The sequence below is a fragment of the Vulpes vulpes genome, chromosome 1 (genome assembly GCF_048418805.1).
Source record: "Vulpes vulpes isolate BD-2025 chromosome 1, VulVul3, whole genome shotgun sequence".
Lineage (NCBI taxonomy): Eukaryota > Metazoa > Chordata > Mammalia > Carnivora > Canidae > Vulpes > Vulpes vulpes.
Genome location: NC_132780.1, coordinates 22738936 through 22766278, shown reverse-complemented (window position 1 = coordinate 22766278; position 27343 = coordinate 22738936). Strand labels below are relative to the sequence as shown.

General features: G+C 41.5%; 1 protein-coding gene and 1 pseudogene across 6 annotated transcripts in view; one reads left to right on the top strand and one right to left on the bottom strand.

Annotated features, from left to right (window-relative positions):
* The window catches only part of LOC112908827 (uncharacterized), a 62836-nt gene that overhangs the window by 2936 nt on the left and 32557 nt on the right, over nt 1-27343 (top strand). For 2 of the 6 annotated variants that reach the window (XM_072762351.1, XM_072762489.1), the window contains exons 2-5: nt 11959-12068; nt 13198-13621; nt 16190-16316; nt 22248-27139. In XM_072762351.1, the coding sequence (XP_072618452.1) occupies nt 13589-13621; nt 16190-16316; nt 22248-24565 (2478 nt within the window). In that variant the 5' untranslated portion in view covers nt 11959-12068; nt 13198-13588 and the 3' untranslated portion in view covers nt 24566-27139. Of the gene's footprint in view, nt 1-11958; nt 12069-13197; nt 14101-16189; nt 16317-22247; nt 27140-27343 lie in introns of those variants that run through there. The other 4 variants (XM_072762564.1, XM_072762051.1, XM_072762406.1 and 1 more) reach the window with 4 other exon arrangements.
* LOC112908852 (mitochondrial import inner membrane translocase subunit Tim23-like) lies at nt 6724-8231 on the bottom strand (annotated as a pseudogene).

Sequence of the window (27343 nt, the reverse complement as noted above, 5' to 3'; positions counted from 1 at the left end):
GAGGCCTTCATAAAATGATTTGGGACCCATGGGATCCTCTTTGAATTTGCTAAGTATACTGTGGATGCTATCTAGCAAATTGTGGCATAAGACCTAAACCCTATATGATGTGCTTCCTTGATGTTTGGTGATACCAAATGCTCTCAGATGGCCTGAGTGCCATCTCCCCGCACTGCTTCATGGGTAACATTTCCTAGCCTCATGATCCTTTTCAAAAAGGGAACATGGTGCTGTTCCTGGTCATCTCTTTGTAGCAGGTTCCAGTCCCCCACCAGCAAACAGACTTATTCAAACAAACCATCCTGAGGGATTCAGAGCACTCCCAACCTTTTCATCCTTCAAGGAGAGTATCTCGCATCCCCAGTTTGTTCACTCTTTTTCAGAATCCAGCTCCCATGTGGGCCTTTATGGTGAGCAATATCCTATTCTTGGAGGTGTGAATTTATGTGATAAACTACTGTCAGGCTTATCTTTCTAGTCTTAGGTGTCATGTGTTTGGCCATCACTATAATCTAAGAGTTGGGTCAGGAGGAAGCAGTAACATCTAGGTAGGTCAGGCAGATGCATATGGAAGAGGGTAAGGTGGCGGCAGCCGGGGTCAGTCAGCTGTAGGATACGGACATTGAGGGATATGCAGTCTAAAGAATGATGTATACTTGGAGAGGGAGCATTGTCAGATGGTCCCAGGGCCCTGCACCGATAGATACATGACAGTGACTGTATCAGGAGAATTGCTTGTCAGGAGGTCATGGATCCCTATATGCCAGGCCCACAGATATGTATTTGTCCACCTGTTTCTTGCTGGTGGTTGAACCCAGTGTTCAATGGGACCATGGGACCATGAGAAAACAACAACAGTGTTGATACCACAGCATGATTTCTAAGTTGAGAGGCTTGGGAGATGGATGGTCATTGGGTAGATGTGTGGGGGAAGGAATTATGGCTCCTCGGAAGTAGACTGTGATTTTTATCTGTCATCATCATAGCAGGACAGTGTGACCTTTCAAGATGTGGCTTATAGTTGTCTACACTATAAGCAAGATTAAACAGATTTACTATCACTGTTTTTGAATTTTTTGTTTCTTAAGATTTTATTTTATTATTTATTCATGAGAGACAGAGAGAGGAGGGGCAGAGACACAGGCAGAGGGAGAAGCAGGCTCCATGCAGGGAGCCTGATGGGACTCGATCCCGGGTCTCCAGGATCACACCCTGGGCTGAAGGCGGTGCTAAACCGCTGAGCCACCCGGGCTGCCCTGTTACTGAATTTTGAATCAAATTATCCTAGAAGACTAACTGACATGAAATGTGAGTCGATAAATATATAAAGTTGATTAAATAAATAGTAGGATGTTCTAGAGGGAACTTGAGCTTAGAGACTGTACTTGGAACATTTGTTTTTCTTACCCAGCAGATAAAGCAGAACTGAGAGACCCATGTGTCACTGTCAAAGAGCATGAAGGGATGAATGTCGGGGAGCCTGAAGAGAACAGTGTAGAGGTGTTTGTCAGACCATGTTATAGGTTCATAACCAGGGTTATTCAAAAAGATAAGTGAAAGAAAGTAAAAGACCAACATATTCATCAGGATGAGATTGGCTTTTTTTTTTTTTTTAAGATTTTATTTATTTATTCATGAGAGACAGAGAGAGAGAGAGAGAGAGAGAGGCGCAGAGACACAGGCAGAGGGAGAAGCAGGCAGAGGGAGAAGCAGGCTCCATGCAGGGAGCCCGACGTGGGACTCATCCCCTGTCTCCAGAACCAGGCCCTGGGTTTAAAGGTGGCGGTAAACCGCTGAGCCACCTGGGCTGCCCGAGATTGGCTTTTGTTCCATTAATATGGTAATGGAGCTTGAGACTTTGGTTTCACAGAAAGGTCTGGGGGAATAGCCATGGCTATGAATGTGTTGGGTTTGTGCTTGTGCATGAGCAGAACAAGGAGTTGGCGCCATTTGGTAGTTGAGGCCAGAGCATATAATGTCAATGGAGGACAACATACATAAATGCAGTGAGATACTATTTCTGGAATATCCGATGAACAGTACTGTATGTTTTTCATTAGTTTTTTGTTTGTTATTTTGGAGCCATTTGCTTTCATAGCAGTAAATTTATTTAATGGAGATGCAGGGTGCAGGAGAGGAAACAGCAGAAGCCAATGACACTTTGGGAACATAATTCTAAGCTCCATCCACTGCAAAGTATTGTGGCAATGCCTAGGGTTCTGAAAGCCACTCAGAAAGCAGGTAATGCTGAGAAAAACCTGCCCTTTTTCTGAAAATAAAGATAAGTTAATATCCAACATCATTCCAGAAAATATTTCTGTTCAAAAGCTGCCATTGGCAGAGAAATCTAGTTAGAGGGAAATACGCAGATTTTAAAGTGAAATTGGCTTGGGGCATCTGGCTGGCTCAGTTGGTGGAACATAGGACTCTTGATCTCAGGGTCATGAATTTAACCCCATGTTGGGTGTAGAGCTTACTTAAAAAATATATTAATTAGAGACACCTGAGTGGCTCAGTGTTTGAGCATTTGCCTTTGGCTGAGGGCGTGATGCCAGATTCCAGAGATCGAGTCCCGAGATCGAGTCCTGCATCAGGTTCCCTGCACGGAGCCTGCTTCTCCTCCCTCTGCCTGTGTCTCTACCTCTCTCTCTGCACCTCTCATGAATAAATAAATAAAGCCTTTAAAATATGTATATTATATATTAAATTAAAATATATATTATAATATACATATTAATAAAATAAAATTGGCTTATTGTTTTTTAAAGATTTTATTTAGGGATGCCTGGGTGGCTCAGCGGTTGAACGTCTGCCTTCAGCCCAGGGCCTGATCCCGGAGTCCTGGGATCGAGTCCCACATAGGGCTCCCTGCATGGAGCCTGCTTCTCCCTCTGTCTCTCTCTGTGTCTCTCATGAATAAATAAATAAAATCTTAAAAAAAAATAAAATAAAGATTTATTTATTTCAATAAACAAAAATAATATTTTATAATATTATATATAAATATATATAATAAAATTATATAATATTTTAATAAATGTTTTAATAAAATAAAGTTTTATTTTAATAACATCTTTAAAATATATATTTTAAAAAAATATATATATATTTTATAATATGTATTAATAAAATAAAATTGGCTTATTATTTTTAAAAAGATTTTACTTATTTATTCATGAGAGACGCAGAGAGGCAGAGACACAGGCAGAGGGAGGAGAAGCAGGCTGCATGTAGGGAGCCCGATGGGGGACTCTATCCCGGGTCTCCAGGATCAGGCCCTGGGCTGAAGGTGGCACTAAACCCCTGAGCCACCCAGGCCGCCCTTATTTTGTATTTATGATCAATTTTTTACATTGCTAAGAAGATCATCAAATCCATATTATTATTATTTTTTAATTAGACTTTATTTTTTTAGGACAGTTTTAGGTTCACTGCAAAATTGCATGGAAACTACAGAGGTTTCTCATATATCCCTCCCCCCCCTCCACTTAAACACAGACTCCCTTACTCTCAACATCCTACATCAAAATGGTATATTTGTTACAATCTATGAATCTGCACTGATACATCATTTTCACTCAAATTCCACAATTAACATTGGGATTCATTCTTGGTATTGTGCATTCTGTGGATTTTGACAAATATATCTACCATTACAGTATCATACATAGTTTCACTGCCCCCAAAATCTGTGCTCTGCCTGAATTCAGCTCTCTCTCCCTGCTAGCCCCTAGGAAACACCCATCCTTTTACTGTCTCCATAGTTCACCCTTTTCCAGAATGTCATATACTTGCAATTATAACAGTATATGCTCTTTTTAGATTGGCTTCTTTGACTTAGTAGCATGCATTCAGGTTTCCTCCATGCCTTTTCATGATTTGGTAACTTCACTCCTTTCATATGTTTGTTTGCCATCCATATATCATCTTTGGTGAGGTATCTGTTCATGGTTATGTTAAAAGAAACAATAACATAGTTTTAATAACCACATTTAAGTTAATAGCACCTAAGCCATCTAAAATTTAGATGCTTTCAGAGAATCAAATTAGGATTCATCATAGCTTCACTTACTTCAAATCTATAATAGTATTTTACTTGTTTAGAATAGTCAATAAATTATTAAATAACATTATTTTTTTAAAGATTTTATTTATTTATTCATAGAGACAGAGAGAGAGAGAGAGAGGCAGAGACACAGGCAGAGGGAGAAGCAGGCATCATACAGACGGCCTGACGTGGGACTTGATCCAGGGTTTCCAGGATCACGCCCTGGGCTGCAGGCGGCACTAAACCACTGCGCCACTGGGGCTGCCCCTATTAAATAACATTATTAATTGGAATTAGACACAGGGACCATTAGGCATGTAAACTACAGATTAGTTACTCTGTATGCTAACAAATACATTGGGGGCATGCTCAACAATTGATAGAATTTAATTCTTGCATTCTAGAGGATGAGGAATGGAATAGGAGAAAGGAAATACCATCTCTTGTATGTATATGCAAATAAATCTCAAAATTTTCCAAACTACTATTTTATACATATTGAAGAAAATAAGGAAAACTGATAAAATGTGTATGAAATTGACACATACAAATAAAAAATTATAGAGGAATTATAAGAAATTACAAAATGAATTTAAATAATCAGATATCATTTAAATGGGAGTCGGAACCACAAAATTTGAGTAAATAATGGAGATCACAGAAGATCTTTGACTCTTGGACCAGTTGTGGTTGTGTCTCACCCCCATTTAGAACTGCAGTCATTTGCGAAAAAAATCAAGCTTGTCTCTTGTCTTTTTTTTTTTTAATTTTGTTTATTTATTCATGAGAGGGGGGGAGGCGGCAGAGACACAGGCAGAGGGAGAAGCAGGCCCCATGCAGGGAACCTGACGTGGGACTCGATCCCGGGACTCCAGGATCACACCCCGGGCTGGAGGCAGCGCTAAACCCCTGAGCCACCCAGGGCTGCCCGTCTCTTGTCTTTTATCATACAATTTCTGTGGAAGGACACTTAGGGACTTAACTGACACCTCTTATTTTCAGTGGAAGTGATGGGAGAATCCCTACCTCACAGCTTTGTAGTTTAAATTTTGGAGGTCAGATCAGACCAAGTTGTCAGTGCTCAAAGAATGGGGCAATTGCTTTAGAAATCCTAACAAATGTGGAGCAGGTGCTGATGTTCAGGGACCATCAAAGCACTTTTATATCTACCAGAGAAACACTTAGACCTTAATACCATTATACACCTTCATTATTCCTGCCTTCTAAGCTTGGCAATCTCATTCATTATTTTATCAAATGAAGTTTTTTTGTTTTTTTGTTTTTTTTTTGTTTTTTTTAAGATTTATTTATTTGAGAGACAGAGGGAGAGGAAAAGAGAATCTCAAGCAGACTCTGTGGTAAGCATAGAGCCTGGCATGGGTCTTGGTTTCAAGACCCTGAGATAACCTGAGCTGAAATCAAGAGTAGGACACTTAACCGAATGAGCCACGCAGATGTCCCTCAAATGAAGTGTTTATTATTCTAAGTGAGAAGCACATTTGGGTTTTTTGGGTGTTTTTTTTTTTTTTAAAGATTTTTTTTTTATTCATGAGAGACACAGAGGCAGAGACACAGACAGTGAGAAGCATTCTCCCTGCAGGGAGCCTGATGTGGTCTTGATCCCCGGACCCGGGACCATGACCTGAGCCAAAGGCAGATGCTCAACTGCTGAGCCACCCAGGCATCCCGAGAAGCACATTTGCAACCACTTCAGCTGGTCCTAAGGGTTAAGTTTCTTCAAGTTGACACACTCCTTACTGACTTGAGGTCCTTGATCTGTAACAGAACTAATGTATTTTGAGATTTGCAGACCACTAACCTTGAGGAGTGAAGAGCCAGAACTTCCCAGGCCACAGAGGCCAGCAAGCCTGTTTGAAGCCTACCAGTTTTTTTTAGCATACTGTTTTCTTTTAGGTCATAGAAATGACTATACTGACCTCCATTTGTTCATCTGTAGAACTTGCCTTCCTTTGCAGAGTGAACAGAGTACTCCTACACATCATGAACCAAGAATCGGACTCTTCACACAACTCCCGAGCACTGAGATAACATTTGTAACTGGCACCATCAAGTCTGCCTGTAACTAAGAAATGTTGCAGGCCACAGCACTCCCTTTGCTTCATAACTACCTTAAAACCCTCTAAAGAACCCCTGGGCCAGGCAGAAACCTCAGAATTGGCTTTGGGACAAGAGTCCACTTTCTCTGCAGGTTGCCAGCCTCCTAAATAAAACTCAAATTCTTATCCAATCAAAACTTCTTTCATGAGTAATGGTCTTTCAGGTGATTGGCAGGTGAACTTGGGTTCAGTAACTCTTTGTACGGATCCCAGAAATTTGCTATAGACGTGAAATTATTGATGAAATAAAGTATAGCCTGCTCCCCAGAACCAATAAGAAAGTACATGGGATGTACAGTTTTGTACCGATCATAGAGAGTTTTCAAAGACTATTCATCAGGGTTCTCCAGAATAACAGAACAAATATATAGACAGGGAAAGAGAAAATTGATATTTTTTTCCTTTAATAATATTGGCTTAATAGAGACACAAGAGAGAAAGGGAGAGAGATTTTTAAGGAATTGACTTACAAAAATGTGGAGGCTAGAAAGTCCAAATCTGGGGGGGGGGGGGGGGGGGGGGGACTGGCAATCTGGAGATCCAGGGAATAGAGGATATTCAGCTCTAGTCTGAAGACAATCTAGAGATGGAATTCCCTCTATGGAATTCCTGTCTATGCCCTTGTCAATTGAAAATATATTGCATATTGTTGTTTTTTTTTCTATTTTCACCCTTTATTGGAGATACAAGGCAACATTACAGTTTCAGATCATTAAATAAATGTGGTGATACGGTACTGACAGCAATCATGACCTGAATCCTGTAAGTAGTTTTCCAGTTCAGAGGGTAGGGAAGAACCACATTACTCAGCTACCAGAGGAGTTTGGGCTTCCACTCTGGCTAGAAGAAGGCATAGAACCTTACATGATCTTCACCACAGCAAACTGGAATCTCCAATTTTTCAAACTAATTGTCGGAAGAGAGAGTAATTCCAGACTGACGTATAAATTGATCTGGACGACTACTAAAGTGTCCTCCACTCATAAGCTGGCGAAATCTTCAGAGTGACTGTTGGAGTAAGGAGCCTTTCATGTGCTCCCAGTTGTTATATGGTGCATAGATGCTGGTAAGCGTTAGTCCTGCTAGCCCACCTCGTACTGAAGAAACCCTATACCCCCACCCCCGTGAGTGGGACCAGGCCTAACCCTGAGGCAGCCCATCCAGGCGCCTCCCATGAATTCAAGCAACAAAAACATTCTGTTTTTCCGAGATAAGAAAACTATCCCCCCCCCCCCCCCCCCCCCCGCCCTGACTGGAAAAGTCCCTGAACATGGTCGTGTTGACCTTCAAAGAAATCAATCATGTCATAACCCGAATGCTATGCTACTCCCGCGGTTTTTTTGCCTTTAAAAGATGCCTGTAATTGCTAATCGGGGCGCTCTGCCACCTCTGAGGCGGAGAGCCCGTTTGCGCAAACGTTCAATAAACCCTCTTGCTAATTGCATCTGCCTGTCTGGGGTCTGAGTCTCTGGGGCGTCCACCGGGACACGTTGGCACCCGTGAGCCAGGGTCCAACAGTACTACCCCTCATAGACCACCTGTACATTTATACAACATGCCTGTCATGGTTCCAGCTGCTACTGTGTTAAGGTCATCTTTTGCACCTCGTGTTTTCTCAATGATGACACCAAATGCACCATAAAGCAAAGCTAGAAAACCCAGAATATTAGCCCAAAGTGCCCCTTGCCTAGTCACCATGTTCAAAATCTGTACATTTCTTGGTTTGGACCAGGACATGTTCTGGGTTTCCTTCAATCCTAGCCGTGGACCATTCATTGTTCCAAATGCAGCCCTTGCCATACAACATCCTCCCATGGTAAAGAAGGCCAGTTCAAATCTGCCCTGGGTTTTATTAGCTCCAGTGGGTAAAATAAACTCATCAGTATCCTGTACCAGGTATCATGGATCCACATTTAAATAAGGAGACAGAGGGTTCATACCAGTCAGTGGCACTCTGGCCAAATCCCTGTGCGAGTAACCTGCCCCGCCGGCTCGAAGAAGCCAGCCAAGCCCCCGGTGGTTTTGTTCCCGCTTCCCTGGCCGCTCTCCATGGTGTCGCAGCAAACTGCCCGTCTGCTTATCACCACTGCCTTAGGCCAGGTTCATCTGCTTGGCCCTTGCTCCCCTAAAACAGCAGGCATGGTGACCTTCCGGGAGCCCTATATTGCATATTGTATTAACTATTTGTTTTTCCTGAAGTTTGTCTTTCCTGATGATAACATCAGCTTAATAGAGTCAGGTTCTTTGTCAGATACTTTTCTTTCTGATACTAATATACAAGAATAATGTTTGATACACACATTACATGATTAATATGTACCTATTGAAGCAATGAATAAAAGTATAGCTACTTTGTGCTCATTTTTTAAAAAATATATTTTTAAAAGATTTTATTTTTTTGACAGAGTGCACAAGCAGGGGGAGCGGCAGGCAGAAGGAGAGGGAAAAGCAGAGAGCCCTACGCAGGGCTCAGTCCCAGGACCCTGGGGTCATAACCTGAGCTAAAGGCAGATACTTAACTGACTGAGCCACCCAGCCGCCCCTCCAGGCATTTTAGATATGTTCTAACCTGGCAGTTTCTCTCTCAATAAATGACTTAATCACTTCTAATAGTTCTCAATAATGTGATCATTTTACAAGTGTCTCAGATCATCTCAAGTCCCGAAAACACTGCCATGGCATTGACATGAAATAATCTCTTCCCAGAAAGGAGATGACCTCCTGTTGTCCCAAAGCTTTAATTAAGGGGTAAACTGCTCCCTTTGCACATGTTCAGAAATAGAAATTTGGAGGGTTTTGGCTTATAGTGGTATTTGTGCCATGACATTGGTTGAAATCACCAATAAAATGTGTATAGATTTTGAAGACAGAGATGACTAAAAATGGAGCCCTCAGGAATTCCATTACTACCATTTGGGAGAAAAATGAAGAATCAGCAAAAGTAAGTTAAAAATTAAAGTTATTAAGAGTGTCAAGATCTGGTGAGAGGAGTTTTTTTTTTTTTTAATTTTTTATTTACTTATGATAGTCACCCAGAGAGAGAGAGAGAGAGAGCAGAGAGGCAGAGAGAGAAGCAGGCTCCATGCACCGGGAGCCTGATGTGGGATTCGATCCCGGGTCTCCAAGATCGCGCCCTGGGCCAAAGGCAGGCGCCAAACCGCTGCACCACCCAGGGATCCCTCCTTTGAATCTTTTAAAATACCTTCTTCATGTTGGGGGTATCTGGCTAGCTCAGTTGGAAGAACATGCAACTCTTCACCTTGGGGTCATGAGTTTGAGCCCCATGTTGGGTGTAGAATTACTCAAAAACAAGAAAATAACTTTGTTGGACATCTTTTTTTTTTTTTTTTTAAGATTTTATTTATTCATTGAGAAAGAGAGAGAGCATGAGTGAGTGGCTGGGGCAGAAGGAGAGGGAGAAGCAGGCTCCCCACTGAGCAGGGAGCCCAACTTGGAGCTCAATGCTAGGACCCTGAGATCAGGACCTGAACCACAGGCAGATGCCCAAAAGACTGAGCCACCCAGGCCCCCGTACGTTGGACACTTTGAAACAATTACACTTCACTCTTCCATCCAGTACATTTCCTGCTTCTACCACTTCTCTGCTTCTGTTAAGAGATTTGATTAAACAATTTGTTTTGGCAACTCCTTAGGGCTTCTCTCCAAGGAGTTCCTTAAGACAATGGCAGCTTTGGAAGGAAATATTTTCTGAGTGATGTTGGACATATACTTGTCCTTTATTTTCACAGAGGGCCAGAAGAATCTGTCTCAGGTGGCTTCCGGGCCAGTAGGCTTTGCCTCAGTATTATGAGGTGGGTGGAGCTAAGAATGATGTCCCCAAAATGCACTGGATTTTACTCTTTCCTCTGCTGGGTCCTGTAACTGCTACTAAATTCATGTATTGCTATGAATGGACTGGACCAATACAAAGGAAAAATACCAAAAAAACCTCATGGATATTGTCTTTCAGGCATTCAAGAAAGATGTATCATCACAGTATATGCATTTATGTTCTTTTAAGATTTTATTTATTTTTGTGAGAGAGAGCACAAGCAGGGGAGGGGCAGAGAGAGACGGAGAAGCAGACTCTGCTCTGAGCAAGGAGCCCAATGTGGAACTCCAACCCAGGACCCTGGGATCATGACCTGAGCAGAAAACAGACACTTAACTGACTGAGACACCCAGGCACCCACATTCATGTTGTTCTTTGTGAACATTTCATGTTCTTGCTTCATGATCTACCAAGTAGTCCAAAGTACTTCTGTACAGACACAAGCGGAGAACCCAACACATACATAACATCCTTTCCCATAAGCAGCATTCTTATCCTGTGAGACAAAAGCCACTTAACCATTCTCATCCTGGTGAATGTTTGTTGTTTTATACTTTGTTGTTTTATACTGTTCTATTTTTTTTTTAATAACCCTAATAATGAACCTACACCATGGTCTGATGAATACCTACTCTTGTCTCTTCAGGCTCTGTGACATTCATTCCTTCATGCTCTTTGGCAGTGACACCCAGGTCTTTCAGTTATATTTTGCCTGCTGGGCAAGAAAACCAAATGCTTCAAGTGTAGTTCCTAAAGTTCTCTCTAGGACATCTGCCATTTTTTCAGTAAACTTCATATATTTGTGGGCTCAGACTTTATGTCATTTAATATTCTGGGATATTTTGGTGCGTGGGTGGCTCAGTGAATTAAGCATCTGCCTTGCACTCAGGTCATGATCTCAGGACCCTGGGATTGAGCTCCATATCGAGCTTCCTGATCAGTGGGGATCCTGCTTCTCTCTCTGCCTGCCACTCCCATGCTTGTGTTCTAATAAATCTTTTAAAAAACATTCTGGGATATTTTGATTCAAAGGTGAATAACAAAGATCATGATACTGCTCTATATTGCTTATAGTGTATAAAACAGGAATGCTACTCATTCAAAAATAATTTTCTAAAATTGTATAATGTTGTTCACTAGAGTTCAGATAATTTTATGATACAGCATTGGGAATATTTAGAATATAGGACTTGAGAGTATAATACCACTTCTGATTAGAAATTTATGCTGACACTTAAAAGATTCATTCTAATTAACAAAGCATAGTTGGCAGGAAGGGGGGATATCATTTGGAGAGGAAAAAAAAGACCTGGGAATACTCTGAGTTGGAAGGGCACATGTGGAATTCAAACAGCTGAAGGAAGATCAGTGCATTCATAGTACAATGTATGGTGGGGACAGTGGTGAGAATAACAGCATAGAAAGTAGTTGAGGCTTTACCAGGTATCAGAGTACACCTGAACTGTCAGAATGATCAAAACTTTTGGTAAAGGAGATGATGGGTTTGTGAAGGATTAATCAGGTGAGATAAACAGTACTGTTAATGATACAATTTTAAGTATTCAATTAAATTTATTAAACTACATTTTACCACTTTTTAATATCTGTTTTAATTGAAGGTTTGTTTTAAATCTTAAAAGAGCATTTACAGTATTTATAGGAAGTTTTTGGAAATTATGTTTTTATCAAAGTCGATTTTAGTAATTATTGTGAACCACTGGCACCTGGATGATACTTTCAAAAAGTTGGCTCTTTATTACATGCCTTTAGTAAGTCATTTGCCTTTCATTACCACTAAAACATTAACGTAATATTAATATGTTGAAACCCTAAGCCAGAATATATATTTGGAGAAAGAGCATTTGTAGGGGCAAAGTTAAATGAAATCATAAGGGTGGGGCATTATTTCATGAGGACCTAATTCCTTCTAAGAAGAATAGACACCAGGGGTATGTTCACAGGGAAGAAAGGGCCCTATGAGAGCACAAGAAGATGGTCATCCACAAGCCAAGGAGAGAGGCCTCAGAAGAAACCAAACCTGTTGACACCTTCAACTTCTAACATCCAGAATGTAAGAAAATTTCTGTTGATTAAGCTACTTCAGTCCATAATATTTTGTTATAGCAGTCCTAGTAGACTAATACAATTGTCATTTAATGTGTTTTCCTCACCAAATAAAGTGGACATCCAAAAAGATACAGTTAGGGGACATACTTGATACAATTATAAAAAGGCTACAAGCACACCTACCTAGTTGGCTCAGTCAGTGGAGCATGTGACTTTTGACCTTATAGTTGTGGGTTCCAGCCCTACCTTGGGTGTAGAGATTACTTAAAAATAAAATTGGGATCCCTGGGTGGCTCAGCGGTTTAGCACCTGCCTTTGGCCCAGGGCATGATCCTGGAATCCCAGGATCGAGTCCCACATCGGGCTTCCTGCATGGGGCCTGCTTTTCCCTCTGCCCATGTCCCTGCCTCTCTCTCTCTCTCTCTCTCTCTCTCTCTCTCTCTCTCTCTCTGTGTGTCTCTCATGAATAAATAAATAAAATCTTTTTTAAAATAAAATAATTTTTTTTTTTAATCCCTAGCCGACTGCAGGATCAGAGTGAGCCCCAGTCAGGACTGGATCTCAGGACCCTGAGATCATTACCTGAGCCAACACAATAGCAGGGGATGTCAACCAACTGCCCTACCCAGGTGCCCCTAAAAATAAAATCTTTTTTTTAAAGGCTACACAGTATAAATTAGCTTTTTACAAAATTTAGAGGATTTATTATAGAGCTTCTAATTTTGCTTCCACTTGTCAAAATCACTGAAGACGCAGGTAGTGGACTTTTTTGTGGGAACCAGAAATAAATCCTGTTTGCCCACCAGCTTGAGGGCAGCAGCCTAACATGCCTTTTCTTCCTCTTCTGTTATGGGCCTGGGTTAAGTCTTTTTTTTTCCTTCCTAACAAACACAATACAAAACTGAGTAATGAATGCTTCAAGCTATATACATTTGAAGAACAATACCAGAACGTTTCCAGCCACGGGTGAACTCTTAACGTCTGAACGATTCTATGGAATGAGATGTAGGTAGAAGATTTCGGAGCATCTTAAATATTTTTATCCTCTGGGAGCAGGCTGAACTCTGTAGAGTCGAAAAACGTCTGCAAGCCGCGTTTAACAACGAGCAAAATCCCTCCTTGCTTTGACGCAGGAGCACCACTAGCATTCTCAGGCTGCCTCCTGGAACATCTGGTAGAACGCCCTTTGCAAGTACTACAACTCCCAGAAGACTCTGCGATGGGAGGCCGCAGCCATGAGCCAATGAGGGACCAATATGAGGGATTTCCGAGCGTGCGCACCAATTCTGGCTTATCGTCATCCTGGTCTGCTTCTCGTTGATTCTTTCACTCGGTCAGAGGTTCTGGAGCTCCGGGTCTGGATTGTGGTAACGGGACCAGAGAAAGGGCGGGAGGAGGCGCTGTCCCCGCCGCACATCTTTGGGTCCACAGCTCGGCGACGCCGCCCGGGCTGCTCCGCACGTGGGCTCGGACAGGGATCTCCAGCCCCGGTGTCCGCCGTACCCCCTCCCCCCCCCGAGTCCAATGGCGGCAGCCGCGCCCAGGGCTCCAGCGCAGGTAAACGCTCGTCCCCGGGGCCCTCCCCACCTGGACCCTCTAGGCCCGAGCGCGGGACGCCCGTTCGCGTCACTGCGGCCCAGGCCCGGGTGCCCGGGACAGGCAGGCGCCGGTGGGCGGGGTTCTCGTGTGTGAGCGCCGGCGCGTTGGCGTGCGGGAGCCGGCTGCGGTGGAGGGGCGGGCTGAGGCAGAGGTTGGGAGGGGGTGCTAAGGCGGGAGGACTCTGCAGTCGGGGAACAGGGAGCGTGAGGCGGGGTCATCCCGGGCCTGGCGGCCCGAGGTGTGGTACTTTTTTCCGAGGACCCTGGAGAGTCGTGAAGAGAAGAGGGACACAGTTTGGGTGAGGCTGTAAACAGCTTTCCAAAAGCTGCTAAAGAGAGAGAACGGATTGGAATGGGGGTGATGAAGACAAGCAGGCCCTGGGAGTGGAGTCTTGTCCAAGGTCGCAGATCTGGTAGGAGGAAAACCGAGACACAGAGGTTAGTCCATTAGCAGGTCAGCTGGTTGCCTTCCTCTTCCTACAGTTTCTGGAGGCTGAAAAGGCACTTATGGCACCTACACAAGGAGGGAGAGGGTTTCCCAGTCCTTCGCTTGCTCTGAGACCACCCGCATGATGTATTAGATTGTGGTAGCCTGAAACTTTCAAGTATTTTCCTAGCAATTGGGTCTGGGACCTTCGAGATATCCCGAGTTCAGGGTCCTGAATGCAGGCCAAGGGTTAATGGAGGTGTTCCCGGTTTGTCAGCAGATGTAAACAGGTGTAAAATGTTATCCCAGGAACAGATACCTGTTTGTAAATACTTGGTGTGCCTGAGTTAGAAATAGTATAGCAGGTCTTCATTCTTTCTATTAAGAACAAAGAGCAGGAGATCAGGAATCAGGCCTGTAATGCGGGTGCCTGAGAACCTGGGCATCTGTTAGGGAAGTCATAAACTTAGGAGGAAAGAGTTGTGATACCCAGGTTTAACAGGCTCCATGTGGCTGCACAGTGGAGAACGGATTATGGGGTTAAAGAAGGAGACAGGGAGCCAAGGAGGAGACAATTGCTATAATCCAAGCAAGTACTGATGGATAGAAGTGGTGGTTGTGGAGGTGGAAGGAGTTGGACTTCTGTCCATTTTTTAAGAAGGGCCAAGTAGACTTTTGGATGTTGTAGATGAGGGAGAGAGAGGAGTCAGGGAGGATCTCTGGGCTTTTTGGTCCTAGCAGCTGAAGGTATGGAATGTCCATCAACTGGGATGGGAAGTTGGTGGTAGGTTATTTTCATTGGGAATATCTTAAGGTTTTTGGCTCTGTTCAGAGTCTGAGATATTTCAGAGAACTGAGTAAAAGCATCAAATGGGCCATTGAACATACAGGTCGGGAATCGGGGGAGAGGTCCAGGTTGGAGATGTCCAAGAATAATGGTTATAGTGTGGAGGAGGGTGGAGATTTGGATTACATATAGGAGGGATCATGCAGGTTCTGGTGTCATGGTGGCAATGCTATTAGTGAATTAGAAAGAAGAGGGTGCATGTCAAGAGAGAAATTTGATAATGGGAACAGTGTGGGAGAGGATGATCTGGCAGGCAGCCAAGACTTCCCTGGGATGAGTGGACGAGAGATGGCTATGGAGGCAGAGTAGAAATTGAATCAAGATGATGCTGAGTCCAGACCTGCTGTTTATTCACTACTGTTCAGGTTCACCAGAATTTTGTGGTGAACTTTTATGGCGTCTGTGGTGTTCTAGTATTGCTGGTGGATAAGGTTTGGGGAAATTTGTTCATTTGTGAGGGTCTCTGTGCCTAGCATGGAGACCAGAGGGGTTTTGATATGCTTTTAATGAAGGTTATGTGAAGGAAGGAGGGTAATTGCTGCTGAGGAGACAGCAAGAGCAGCACAGAGGTCACAGGTATCTAAAATTTACTTGTGGTTCTGGGTGACTGATATAGAAGCAAAGATCACAGGTAGATGAGCAGGCCCTTCAAAGCAGCCCTTGGGCCTTTCTTTGTCAGTGGGATCTATCGAAGGATAGGAGCTATATTAGATCATGTTTGAAGTTTTCAGGCACCCTGGATGCAGTGTGCCCAGTGCATGGGTGAGTCCAGGGGTCATGCCTGTGGTGTGGGGTATGGAGAAGGCAGAGCAGTGAGAGTGCATTTGAGGTATCCAAAGATGTGAGATAGGTTTGGCCTACTGAATTATGTGTACATTGACAGTAAGTATGAGCTGAAGACCCTAGAGCCCTAGTATTGGGGACCTCAGGGTGAAGCATGAGCCCCCATGGCTGTATCTTACATGTATAATCTGTGAGATGTAGGGAAATTGGTTTGTAGAAGGGACGGAGCCCTCCAGGCCAGGCCCAGAGCTTACATGGCATATCTCTGCCTCCTTGCCTATTGTTGCTGAGGGCTATGTACAGTGGTGAATTAGATCATGAAGAGAGGAGAGGCATCACTGGTGATAGGGCCTGGTACCTCCTCTGGGGTAGGGAGTTCCAGAGGAGGATACATGTGGAATAGATGTATGGGAGATGGATTATGCGTTCTCAGAGAGAGAATATTCATGGTTTTGTCCCATTCTTGACAGGGTGGCGTGACCTTTGAGGATGTTGCTGTGTATTTCTCCCGGGAGGAGTGGGATCTCCTTGATGAGGCTCAGAGACTCCTGTACCACGATGTAATGCTGGAGAACTTTGTACTTATATCCTCACTAGGTAAGACCCTCCCTTTCTCCAGTGATGTAAACTAAGTTTCACATTTCCCCAGACCCTTCTTTTCTCAGGGGATGCTCTGTCCTTTTGAGTATTTAGACCATAGATACTGCTTGCTTCAGCAGTTTCTTGGATAGATGCTGTCCTTTGTAGGGTTGTGTTTTTTGCTCTGCCCTCTTCTCTCCCCAACACTGACTGTACTGAACCCTCACAGGAAGAATTTGAGTTCAGTAGTCTTGGAGTGAGACTAGTGGATGGCATCTTGTTTATCCCCTCCCTGGCCAGGTTATTTCTCTAGGTCTGTGTTACTTTTGTGTCCCTGGTTTTGTTTCCTTTTTTTTTTTTATCTGACATTTCATTGTGTTTCCCTGTGCTGGGAATTATCATGGTCATTATCTATCTGGACCATGGACTGTCTTTTAAGACTATTCTGTACTGTTCTATTTATGGTATTCAGATTTCTTTTTTCTTTTTACCAGCTCTATAAAGGTATAATTGACAAATAATATTGTATATATTTAAAGTATACAGTGTTATGACCTGATAACATATACATTATAAAATAAGTATTACAATGAACTTAAACATATCCATCACTTTACATATTTACCTTTTGTGTATGTGTAAGAACACTTGCTATTCTCTTAGCAAATTTAAGTATACAACATAGCATTATTATTAACTATAATCATCATGCTGTACATTAGATTCACAGAGCTTAATCATCTTGTAACTGACCAGTATCTCCAGCCCCTGGCATTCCACTCTTTGCTTCTAGGTGTTGAACTTTTTTTTTAAATTCCACATTAGTATTTCCACATAGTATTAGTAATTAGTAATTAATTAGTAATTCCACATAGTATTTGTCTTTCCCTGACTTATTTCACTTTGCATTATGTTCTCCAAGTTTATCCATGTTATCATAAATGCATGATTTCCTTTTTTTATGGCTGAACCATACTCCATTGTGTATATATACCAGGCTATGTCTGTTCATCCATAGAAAGATACTTAGGTTATTAACATACCTTGGCTATTGTGAATAATGCTGCAGTTAACACAGGAGTGCAAATATCTTTTTGAAATACTGATTTCAGTTCCTTTGGACATGTACAGAGAAGTGGGATTGTTGAACCATATGATCTACTTTTAATTTTTTTTAAAGATTTTTTACATTATTTTTAAGTAATCTCTGTACCCAGTGTGGGGCTCAAACTCAGAATCCAGAGATCAAAAGTCACATGCTCTTCCAACTAAGCCAGCCAGGCACCCCTATTTTTATTTCTTAAAGATCTTCCGTTCTTTACCAATGCCTGTACCAATTTATCTTACCGACTTTATATAAGGATTTCCTTTTTTTTCACATTCCTCACCAACACTTGTTATATCTTGCTTTTTGATAATAGCCATCCTAATAGGCGTGAGGCATATTGTTATTTAGATTTGCATTTTTCTTATATTAGTGGTGTTGAGCATCTTTTCATGTACCCGTTGGCCATTTGTGTATCTTTGGATAAAGGTTTTTTGAGGTCCTTTGCCCATTTTTTTTTCAGTTTTTTATTTTATTTAAGACTTTATTCATTCATTCATGAAAGACACAGAGAGAGAGAGGTAGAGGGAGAAGCAGGCTCCATGCAGGAAGCCTGATGTGGGACTCGATCCCGGAACCCCAGGATCACACCCTGAGCTGAAGGCAGACGCTCAACTGCTGAGCCACCCAGGAGTCCCAACACTAAGATTTATTTATTTATTTATTTATTTATTTATTTATTTATTTATTTATTTATTTTCCAACACTAAGATTTATTAAGCTGTGTCTTAGTAGAGGCTCTGGGTCTTGCCCATGGTGCTCTTAATGTATAAAGCCCACATGTTCTGCCAATTCTTCTTGAGCGTTGACTTCAGAAAAGTGGCAGCTAAGTGGATGTTGTACACAAGCTCATATCTTCATATGGCCATTACCACTGCCAGACAAGGACCTTCTTCATCTAGAATTTGATTGTGGATTTAACTTCATCCACACTGGCCACCGTGTTCCCATTGTAAGTTAGCAAGGAAGGGAACTTGTTAGCCCTATTCAGGCCTCAGCCCAGGATTTGTGGGATCTGCTTGATCAGAGATTCTGAAGGCAAAAATGCATCATACTTCTAGGCCAGCTTCTTGGCTAATCTTTTATTCTTGTTAAGTTTCTTCAGTGCCTCAGTGTCTGTGTGGGGAATATCGACAGCCTTGGCTTCATCACAGTGCTCTGGTCCCCCAAAATACATATGGAAATCTTGGTGGTGGAGTGAATGTAAGCCTAGAATGTCCACATTTACCAGTAGGTAGTCTAGCTTCTCAAGATAGCTGGGCTTGGCCAAGTTTTCCCTACACCTTCCCTCTTATTTTAAGAGCCAAGGTGGGGATCTCCTTTTTTCTTTTTTCCATGTAGATACCCAGTTTTTCCATCACCATTTATTTTATTATTGTTTTTTAAGATTTTATTTGTTCATGAGAAACACAGAGGCAGAAACGTAGGCAGAGGGAGAAGTAGGCTTCCTGTGGGGAGCCTGATGCGGGATTCGATCCCAGGACCCTGGGACCACAACCTGAGATGAAGGCAGATGCCCAACCACTGGGCCACCCAGGTGTCCTGAGTATTTTACTCTTTTTGATACTACTTTAAGTGGGATTGTTTTCTCAATTTGTTTTCGGAGAGCTTTATTTTAGTGTATATAAATGCAGCTTAGTTTTGTATATTGATTTTTTTTTAATCCTGCAACTATACTGAATTCATTTATTCTAACAGTGTTTTGGTAGATTCTTTAGTTTTCTATATGTAAGATTATGTCACTGGAAAAAGACAGTTTTACTTCTTCCATTCTGATTTGGATGCCTTTTATCTCTTTTTCTTCTTTTTTTAAAAAATATTTGAGAGGGGGAGCAAGAGTACAAGTGAGGATGAGCAGGGGTGAAGGGGGGTAGAGGGTGAAGGTAGATACTTAACTAAGCCCACCCAGGTGCCTTTCTTTTTCTTAATTACTCAGGGCTAGGACTTTCAGTATTATGTTGAATAAAAGTGAAGAGACTGGGCACCTTGTCTTGTTCCTGATGCTGGGGGTGGGGAGGTTTGGGAGGGATCTCTTAGCTTTTGATTATTGAATATGATGTTAGCTGTGCGCCTGTCAGATATGTTGAGGTTCTTTGCTTATTTGGTGGCTCAGTCTGTTAAGCATTTGTCTCTGGCTCGGGTCGTGATTCCAGGATCCTGGGATCTAGTCCCACATTGAGCTCCCTGCTCCACGGGGAGCCTGCTTCTTCCTCTGTCTCTGCCCCTCTCTCTCTCTCTCTCTCTCTCTCTCTCTTTTTCCTATTTTAGATGATCTCTTTATTTGGCATCCCATCTCTCTGTCTCTCATGAGTAAATAAAATATTAAATATGTATCTGATTTGTTGATGATTTTCATTATAAAAGGATATTGAATTTTGCCAGGTGCTTTTTCTACATTTGTTGATATGGTTATATGATTTTTACCCTTTAAACCATTATTTACTTAAGGTGGTGTATCATGTTTTGATTTGCACATGTCGAACTCTCCTTGGATCTCAGGGATAAGTCCTGATTATTGTAGTATATGTTGTGTAATGTGCTTTTGGATTTGGTTTGCAAGAGTTTTGCATTTATGTTCATCAGAGATATTAGCCTAATTTTCTTTTATGTTGTCTTAAAATGGCTTTGATATCAGGCCTTATAAAATGAGTTTAGAAGTGTTCCCTCTTCAGTTTTCTTGTTGTTGTTGTTGTTGTTGTTTGAGAACTTTAAGAAGGATGGTGGGGAACCTGGATGGGTCAGTTGGTTGAGCATACGACTGTTGATTGCAACTGCGGTCATGATCTCAGGGTCATGAGATTGAGTTTGGCGTCAGGCTCCATGCTCAGTGGAGAGTCTGCCTGATATTCTCTGTTGCCCTCTCCCTCTGTCCCTCTTCCTGCTCATGCTTTTTTTCTCTCTCTAAAATAAATAGATATTTAGGCTCCCTGGGTGGCTCAGTGGTTTAGCACCTGCCTTCAGCTTAGGGTGTGATCCTGGAGTCCCAGGATCGAGTCCTACATCATGCTCCTTGCATGTGTCTCTGCCCCTCTCTCTCACTCTCGCTCTCACTGTGTGTGTCTCTTATGAATAAATAAATAAAATCTTTAAAAAAATAAAATAAATAGATCTTTTTTTTTAAAAAAAAAGATGGTGTTAATTCTTTAAATACGTAGTAGAATTCTCCATGGTTCTGTTTGGTCCTGGGCTTTTCTTTGTTAGGAGATTTCTCCTACCAGTTACGAGTCTATTCACATTTTCTATTTCTTCATTATTTAGTATTGGCATGTTGTATGTTTCTTTCTTTTGAGAGGGAGGTGGAGGTTTGACAGGTTGTATGTTTCTGTGAATTTATCCATTTCTTTTAGATTATCCAATTTGTTGGCATGTAGTTGTTCATTGTGGTCTCTTGATTGTATTCCTGCAGTATCAATTGTGATGTTTCCTCTTTCATTTCTGATTTTGAGTCTTTTCTCTTTTATTCTTAATCTAACTAAAGGTTGTCAATTTGTTTATATTCTCCAAAACCCGACTCTTAGTTTCATGGGTCTTTTCTATTGTTTTTTTTTTTAAGATTTATTCATGAGAGACACAGAGAGAGAGACATAGGTTGAGGGAGTCAGACTCCTCACAGATAGCCTGATGCAGGACTTGATCCCAGGACCCCAGGATCATGACCTGTACCAAAGGGAGATGCTCAACCACTGAGCCACCTAGGTGCTCCTTCTATTGTTTGTCTAGTGTCTATTTCATTTATTTCTGATCTGGTGTTTGTTATTTTCTTCTTTTTGCTTTGACCGTAATTTGTTTTGTTTTTTTTCCTCATACATTGAGATATTAAGTTGTTTTGAGATTTTTCTTTTTTCTTAATGTAGATGTTTATTACTATAAGCTTCCCTCTTATAACTGATTTTCTTGCTTCTTATAAATTTTCATGTGTTGCGTTTCTATTTTTCTATTTTCATTTGTATACATATATTTTTTAATTTCTTCTTTGACCCATTGTTCAGAATGTTGTTTAAATTCCACAGGTTTGTGCTATTTTCCAGCCTTCCTTTTGTTAATGACTTCTAGTTTCATATGTTGTAGTTGGAAAAGAAACTTGATATAATTTCAGTCTTCTTAAATGTTAAAAATTGTTTCATGACCTAACAGGTAAGAGTCCTAGAGAATCTTCTATGTGTAATTGAAAAGAATGTATATTCTGCTACAGCTGAAAGGCATCTGTTTTATGTCTATTAGATGCCTTTGGTATTAAGTGCAGTTCAAATCCAACATTTCCTTACTGATTTTTCTGTCTGGATCATCCGTCTATTGTTGCTACTGGGTTGTTGAAGTCCTCTACTGTTACTGCATTGCTATTTCTGAATTCCGATCTGTTAGTATTTGCTTAATAGGTGCTTGGATATTTGGTACATATATACTTGTTATATCCTCTTGGTGAATTTACTTCTTTATCATTCTGAAATGACCTTTTTTGTCTCTTGTGATAGTTTTTGACTTTTTTATTTTAAATTTTTCTTATTATTTTTAAGATTTTATTTATTTATTCATGAGAGGCAGAGACAGACAGAGGGAGAAGCAGACTCCATATAGGGAGCCCCATGTGGGACACAATCCTGGGACCACGGGATCATGCCCTGAGCTGAAGGCAGACGCTCAACCACTGAGCCACCCAGGCGTCCCAGTTTTTTACTTTAAAGTATACTTTTTTTTTTTTAAAGTCTACTTTGACATAAGAATAGTTACCGTGTTTGTTTTTGGTTTCCTTTTTTTTGTTGTTGTTTTCATTTATATATTCATAATTGGGTTGCCCTCTTCCAGTAAAGTCAATGTGTTCTTCACAAGTGTTTCTTTGTATTTAGGTTGCTGCTGTGGAGTAGAGGATGCAGAGGCACTCTTTGAACAAAGCATTTCTGTAGGTGTGTCACAGCCCTGGACTCAGAAGGAACCTCGGTCTCCCCAGAAGACCCACCCCTGTGAGATGTGTAGTTCAGTTTTGAGAAATATTTTCCACTTGGTTGGGCACCAGGGAAAACAAAAGAGTCAGAAATTTTTCAAATATGGGACATGTGTGAAACAAATTTATTCCAGTGCAGACCTTCAGCAGCATGAGAAGCAGCAGGTGGGAGAAAAACCCTTTGTAAGCAGTGTGGACAGGGCATCATTTGTGAAGAGCAGCAATTTCCATGATTCAGGAAAGTCCTTCACCTGTGAGGTAGTTGAAGAGGACCTCTTGGCCCCCTCAGAACATCTCCAACACCAGTCCACTCATACTGGGGAGAATAAAATCACTGAGTCTGGGGTGACTTCTCAAAGCTTAAAACATCATAACACCTGGGAGGAATGCAGGAAACCCTTTGGTCCCAAACACACACTTGGTCAGGACGAGGGTGTCCACACTGGAAGACAGTGTTTTGTGTGCCCTGAATGTGGAAAAACATTCAGGTACAAGTCCTCGCTTATAATTCATCAGAGGGTCCACAATGGTGATAGGCTTCATGTGTGTAGTGACTGTGGAAAATCCTTTAGGGGAAGCTCAACCCTTAGTCAACATCGAAGAATTCATACTGGGCCAAGGCAGTATAAATGCAGCAAATGTGGGAAATCGTTTAGCCAAAAATTTGTCCTCATTTATCCTCAGAGAAATCACACTGAAGAAAATTGTTATGTTTGCCGTATATGTGCTCAGTCTTTTAGCCAGAACTCCATCCTTATTCGACAACGTACAATTCACACTGGAGAAGTGAGTTATGAGTGTACTGAATGTGAGAAATCTTTTAGACGAAAATCTGATCTTATTGAACATTGGAGAGTACATACAGGAGAAAGGCCTTATGAATGTAGTGAATGTGGCAAATCTTTTACTTCTAGCTCTGCACTCCGTTATCATCAGAGAATTCATACTGGAGAAAAACCTTATAAGTGTAGTGAATGTGGGAAGTCTTTTACGTCTAGTTCTGGCCTCCGTTATCATCAAAGAATTCATACAGGAGAGAGACCATATGAGTGTAATGATTGTGGGAAATCTTTTACCCAAATAAATCACCTCATCATACACCGAAGAGTTCATACTGGAGAAAGGCCTTATGAATGTAGTGAATGTGGAAAATCTTTTAGCCACAAATCTTACCTCTCTCAACACCAGAGAGTTCACACCGGAGAAAGGCCCTATGAATGTAGTGAATGTGGAAAATCTTTTACCTCTGGCTCTGCACTCTGTTATCATCAGAGAGTTCACACTGGAGAAAAACCTTATGAGTGTAGTGAATGTGGGAAATCTTTTACTAATGGACCAATACTTATTCGACACCGTAGAGTTCACACAGGAGAAAGACCTTATGAGTGCAGTGAATGTGGGAAATCCTTTACCCAAAGAAATCACCTCAATATACACCAGAGAGTTCACACAGGAGAAAGGCCTTATGAGTGCAGTGAATGTGGAAAATCATTTACGTCTGGCTCTGCCCTCCGTTATCATCAGAAGGTTCACATTGGAGAAAGGCCTTACGAGTGCAGAGAATGTGAGAAGTCTTTTACTTCTACCTCTGCCCTCCGTTGTCATCAGAGAGTTCACACAGGAGAAAGGCCTTTTGACTGCAGTGAATGTGGGAAATCTTTTAGGGATAGTTCCCAGTTGAATCAACACCAGAGAGTTCACACTGGAGAAAAGCCTTATGAGTGTAGTGATTGTGGGAGATCATTTAGTCAAAATTCATACCTCTCTAAACACCGGAGAGTTCACACTGGAGAAAGGCCTTATGAGTGCAGTGAATGTGGGAAATCTTTTACTTCTGTCTCTGCCCTTGGTTATCATCAGAGAGTTCACACTGGAGAAAGGCCTTACGAGTGTAGTGAATGTGGGAAATCTTTTACCAATAGCTCCATACTGATTCGACATCGCAGAGTTCACACAGGAGAAAGGCCTCATGAGTGCAGTGAATGTGGAAAATCCTTTACCCAAAGAATTCATCTCATTATTCACCGGAGAGTTCACACAGGAGAAAGGCCTTTTGAATGCAATGAGTGTGGGAAATCTTTTACCTCTCGTTCCACCCTACATTATCATCAGAGAGTTCACACAGGAGAGAGGCCTTATGACTGCAGTGAATGTGGGAAATCTTTTAGTCGAAAATCTAATCTTTCTCAGCATCGGAGAGTTCACACTGGAGAAAGGCCTTAGATGCATAGGAATGTAGTTTCCTTGTTCAGAGTAATGGTACCAGAGGAAACTCTGTGAGGCACCATTTGTCTGAATTCAATCTACTACATCCAAATGCCAATAGTAAGGAGATTTCCCTTAAGTTTCAGTTATGTGGGAAGCAGTGTGGCTATGTTGCATTTTCTAAACTGCCTAGGGCTCTTTCCAGATTTACATTACTGCCAGTCTTTGGCCAAAGCAATGTACTTCTACCAGTTGGCATGTCTCCACAACATGCATCAGGCATCACCCCATTGTGCTCAGGGAAGATGACCTCTGCTCTCATTTGTTGAAGGAAATTAGGAGTAACCTGAGTCCTTAGGGGGACGCACATTTCCTTTTTTCTGACTAACTGGCATGGACCTGACCCATACTGTCCTAGAGAACCACCATATTGTCCTAGGACCACTGTTTGCAGGGACATGGTCTCCAGAGATATGTATGATTAATTTTCCAGCTTCCAAGTCACTAACTCAAAAACTGCTAGCCCCTATTGGTTTGGTTTGTACAGTAACAAGTCCTTATTGTTTAAGTCCTCTTTAATTTTGGGTGTTCTCTTTACCATGTATGTGGTTTATTAAAAATTTTGAAGTCTACAAGCATGCAGGAGTAAACAACTTTCATTGGGGAGGAGGGCCTCAAACTTTCTGTGTATCTCAAGGTGTCAATATGGTGGCAGAAATTAGCTTACCAGTTTTTGCTAAATTTGTATTCCCCGTGGCTTCCTAGGGAAAACTGCAGGGTTTTCTGGTCCTGATTTGAGACCGGATGCAATAAGTTTTGGGAGTCTCCGAGGTCACCCCCAGGAGATCAGGTGTGAGAACCTCAGTTCCTTCTAGGAGCAGCATGAAAGTTTTTCCCTTGTTCACAGAGGATATCATAGAGGACGCCAGCACTGTTGAGGGGAACTTCTTCCTCAGGTCCTGCAAAGAGCCATATGCCCTGATGTCCACATTTCTGTAGGTGGTGGTCACTGGTTGTAAGGCCATAAGGGTCAGGGGGAAACCAGAACTACTGCAGAAACACTGGCTTAATAGTGGAGGGGACTACAGCCAATTATATGGAATGTGCCTCTTCTAAAAGTGCACACAGAAATACTTCTGCAGTGAGGACTGCAGAGCTGGTGTGTGCACAAATCTGTGGACCTCCCGGCATATCTATTTTGTGTAGCTTATGTCGTCATTGGAAAGAATTGAAAGGTATTTTGGATTCCTGTAGCCTAGTGATGTTCACCTCAAGACCATTGCTGCACAGGGAGGAAAACAGATCAAGAAAGCAGGGATCTGTAGTCCAGGGATGCAGCTTTTGTGACCCAGTCAGCAGTCTTTTTGGCAGTAGTGGAAAGTCTTTGATTGCTATATTTTCTTTCACTGAGCAAAACTGGCCTCCACAAGGCAAGAATGTGCGGTGAATGTAGGGTTGCAAAACCTATTTTCCAAAAAGAGTTGGACAGATTTTTAATCTTGAATCATTTTTTAAAGCTTTATTAAAGTATAATTTACATGTAATAAATTGTACATATTGGAAATGTAGTCTTCAGTAAGTTTTGACATGCTGATGACCCTGAAACATCATAGTCATGATAGTGAGCATATGTGTCATTGCATATTTACCTCATGTTCTTAGTAATTTCTCTACCTGTCTTCCCAGTCCTCTGAGTCACCATTGACTTACTTTCCATTGTAATAGAAAACTCTTATTTTTTATGATTTATATAATAGGAGTCTGAATTATTTCCTTCCTGTTTTTATGTTGCATAAATAATTGTAGAATCATCAGTGATATATAAGTAGCTTGTTTTGTGTTTGGTGGTTTGTGTTTTTTTTTTTTTTCTGAGAAATATTCTTGTTTTTGAGTATAACACTATTAGTTTACCCATTAATTTGTTTATGGACATTTGGGTATTTCTAATTTTTGCCTATGGAAAATAAGGATACAAACATTTGTGTGTAATTATTTATATGGACATGTGTTTCACTTAATCTTTTGTCAATAACTCAGTGGAAAGTCTGAGTCATAGAGTAGATCAGTGTTTAACTTAAATTAGTAAATTGTGATCTAAACGATTATACCTTTTTGCATTCTCACCAGCAGTGTATGAGAGTTGCATTTCCTGCATATCCTAGTGAGTGATTTAGTTTGATCAGTTGTTATTAATTTTGACCCTTTTTATAAATGTGTAGTGCTGTCTTAGTGTTTGAACTGCATTTCTGTAAGGAGTCACCGTGACTATTTCAGATGTGCATTTGCTATCTATATTTTTGCTAAAATGTCTGTTCATATTTTCTGCCTATTCTATGAATTGTGAGTATTCTTTTACAAAAGAATGTGAAACAAAGATATGTTGGAATTTCACTCATTTTGTGACTTTTTTTTAACTTTTTGGAGTCATTTTTAATACTGGAAGTGTATGTTCTCATTGTTTTCAGTTTTTTTATGCTATGCATAACGTAATGGACATATATATACTTTTAATTTTAATCTACATTATTGACATTTTTGCTTTTAAAGTCCAGACATTTAAAAATACAATAAACCATTGCTTTGTAGTGTTCACCCATTTTCTTGGTCTATCATTACGGAGGTTACTGGGTTGGAGCAGGACTCTGGGGGCACCAGATAGACTCAAGATGGAGAAAGTGTTTTTGGAGTCCCAAACCCCAACAGAGACAGAAATAAAATACTGATCAGGATCTTCAAGCCCTGGGTCCAGGCACCCTGGGCTTGAATACCAGATCCCCAGGACACACGGGCAAACTA